Here is a 2,500-nt window from a genome sequence, read left to right as displayed (position 1 = left end):
CCTGGCTACAGTACGTGCAGAGCCTGGCTACAGTACGTGCAGTGCCTGGCTGTAGTGTGCAGTGCCTGGCTACAGTACATGCAGTGCCTGGCTACAGTACATGCAGTGCCTGGCTACAGTAGGTGCAGTGCCTTGCTACAGTAGGTGCAGTGCCTGGCTACAATACATGCAGTGCCTGGCTACAGTACATGCAGTGCCTGGCTACAGTACATGCAGTGCCTGGCTACAGTACGTGCAGTGCCTGGCTACAGTAGGTGCAGTGCCTGGCTACAGTAGGTGCAGTGCCTGGCTACAGTACGTGCAGTGCCAGGCTACAGTAGGTGCAGTGCCTGGCTACAGTAGGTGCAGTGCCTGGCTACAGTAGGTGCAGTGCCAGGCTACAGTAGGTGCAGTGCCTGGCTACAGTACGTGCAGTGCCAGGCTACAGTAGGTGCAGTGCCTGGCTGTGTCCAGCAGGGAGGGTTGCTGCTCTACCTTGCCCAGCAGGTTGTGCTGCTTCAGCCTCTCCAGCAGCTGGGAGCCGTGCTGCTGAAGCAGGTGGCTGTGCAGCGCCCCCCGCTGGCTGTGGGGCAGGGGCTCCGAGCGCGTCCGGCTCAGGGGCCGGTGGGGCTGGGAGGCCCCCGGGGCGAGGTGGTCCCGCTGGGGCCCGAACTGCAGCGGCATGGGGCCCAGGCCTGGGACTAGAGAGACAGGCAGAGATATCGTTCAATGATGAAATATAGTAAATGTAGGATAATACGTCATCATTTATTTTATTTGCTTTGTAACTGTAAAGGTTTTTTTGTATATTATTGTTGATTTTTGTCTGCTTTGCAATGTATGATGACTAAGAGAGAGTAAGAGGGACGGGGGGGAGAGGCAGAGAGAGAGAGAGAGAGAGACAGTTAGGGAGAGAAACCAAGAAGAAGAGAGACAGGGAGGGAGAGACAGAGAGGAAGAGAGATAGGGAGGGAGAGCGAGGGAGAAAGACAGAGAGGAAGAGAGAGCGAGAGGGAGAGAGAGAGACAGAGAGGAAGAGAGACAGGCAGGGAGAGAGAATGAGAGGGAGAGATACAGGAAGGGAGAGAGAGAGAGATAGGCAGGGAGAAACACTGAGAGGAAGAGAGACAGGGAGGGAGAGAGATAGAGAGATAGGGAGGGAGAGAGACAGAAAGTAGGAGATACAGAGAGGGAGAGCGACAGAGAGACAGGGAGGGAGGCAGAGAGACACCGTTTTTATAAGCCCAACTGTAACTGTTGTGAATAACTTGGTTCATTTCATGGTTTTTACGGCCTTGAAAGTTAAAAGCCTAACATTGTAAATATTTTCCTTTGGAGCAATGCAATATGTCTAACCCTAAACACTCAGGATATAGTGTCCCTGTTATACTTCAACTCCCATAAATGATCTTGTCAAAAACATGTCTAGTAATGACCTTATGACCTGCACTGCTCTGCACGGCCACAAGGGGGAGCACTTGGGATACTATTTATAAAGATGCAGAAGTAGCAGCCCTTTTGAGTAATCTCAACGATTTCCTGTTTTCAATGCATGACTGTGTGTGTGTGTGTGTGTGTGTGTGTGTGTGCATGCTAATGTGTGTGTATGCGTGTGCGTGTGTCTGTGCGTATGCTCGTCTGTTTGTATGTGTGCACGCGTGTGCATGCGTGTTATAACGTGTGTGCGTGGTAGTGAGTGTGTTATAACGTGTGTGCGTGGTAGTGAGTGTGTGCATGTTATAACGTGTGTGCGTGGTAGTGAGTGTGTTATAACGTGTGTGCGTGGTAGTGAGTGTGTGTGTGTCTCACCGGTGTGCATCAGGCCGGACGGCTCCAGGATGAGGAGGGGCTGCAGGTGGGAGGACAGCTGCCCAGCCTGCTCCTCCCTGCCCAGGGAGAGGAAGGCAGGCGAGCCCCCGGCTGCGACCAGCGGCCCTCGGCCTATCGTCAGGGAGAACAGGTCGCCGTCCGTCTGCGCCGGAATCACGCCACAGGTCAAAGGTCAGCTGAGGTCCATTTATTTATAAAGTATAATATTTTAAAACCACCAGGGTGCACCACACCGCCCAACAGCGTGGCTGAGTGGAAACAGCGATTTACAGCAGGACATACAGCAGATCATTAACACACAGATCAGAGTATGAAGACAGGACATGCTTACTTACTCTTTCCCTGTCTCTCTACACTATCTCCCCCTCTGTCTCTCTCTCCCCATCTCTCTGTCTCGCTCTCTCCCTCACCCCCCCCTCTCTCTCTATCTCTGTCTCTGCCTCTGTCTCTCTCTCTCTCTCGCTCTCCCTTACCTCCCCTCTCTCTCTATCTCTGTCTCTCTCTCTCTCTCTCTCTCTCTCTCTCTCTCTCCCTCACCCCCCCTCTCTCTCTATCTCTGTCTCTGTCTCTCTCTCTGTCTCGCTCTCCCTCACCCCCCCCTCTCTCTATCTCTGTCTCTGTCTCTCTCTCTCTCTCTCGCTCTCCCTCATCTCCCCTCTCTCTCTATCTCTGTCTCTCTCTCTCTTTCTCT

At 53.1% G+C, this 2,500-nt stretch overlaps 1 protein-coding gene across 1 annotated transcript in view; it reads right to left on the bottom strand.

Moving 5' to 3' along the window:
* The window catches only part of hdac7a (histone deacetylase 7a), a gene marked incomplete at its 5' end in the record, with an annotated part of 32,773 nt that overhangs the window by 17,770 nt on the left and 12,503 nt on the right, over positions 1–2,500 (bottom strand). Inside the window, 2 exons of the mRNA XM_079742294.1 lie at positions 475–680; positions 1,789–1,951. Of these exons, the coding sequence (XP_079598420.1) occupies positions 475–680; positions 1,789–1,951 (369 nt within the window). The remainder of the gene's footprint in view (positions 1–474; positions 681–1,788; positions 1,952–2,500) is intronic.

This window comes from Pollachius pollachius (assembly GCF_949987615.1).
Source record: "Pollachius pollachius genome assembly, chromosome: 8".
NCBI classification, from domain to species: Eukaryota; Metazoa; Chordata; class Actinopteri; order Gadiformes; family Gadidae; genus Pollachius; species Pollachius pollachius.
This window is presented reverse-complemented; position numbering and strand designations above follow the sequence as displayed.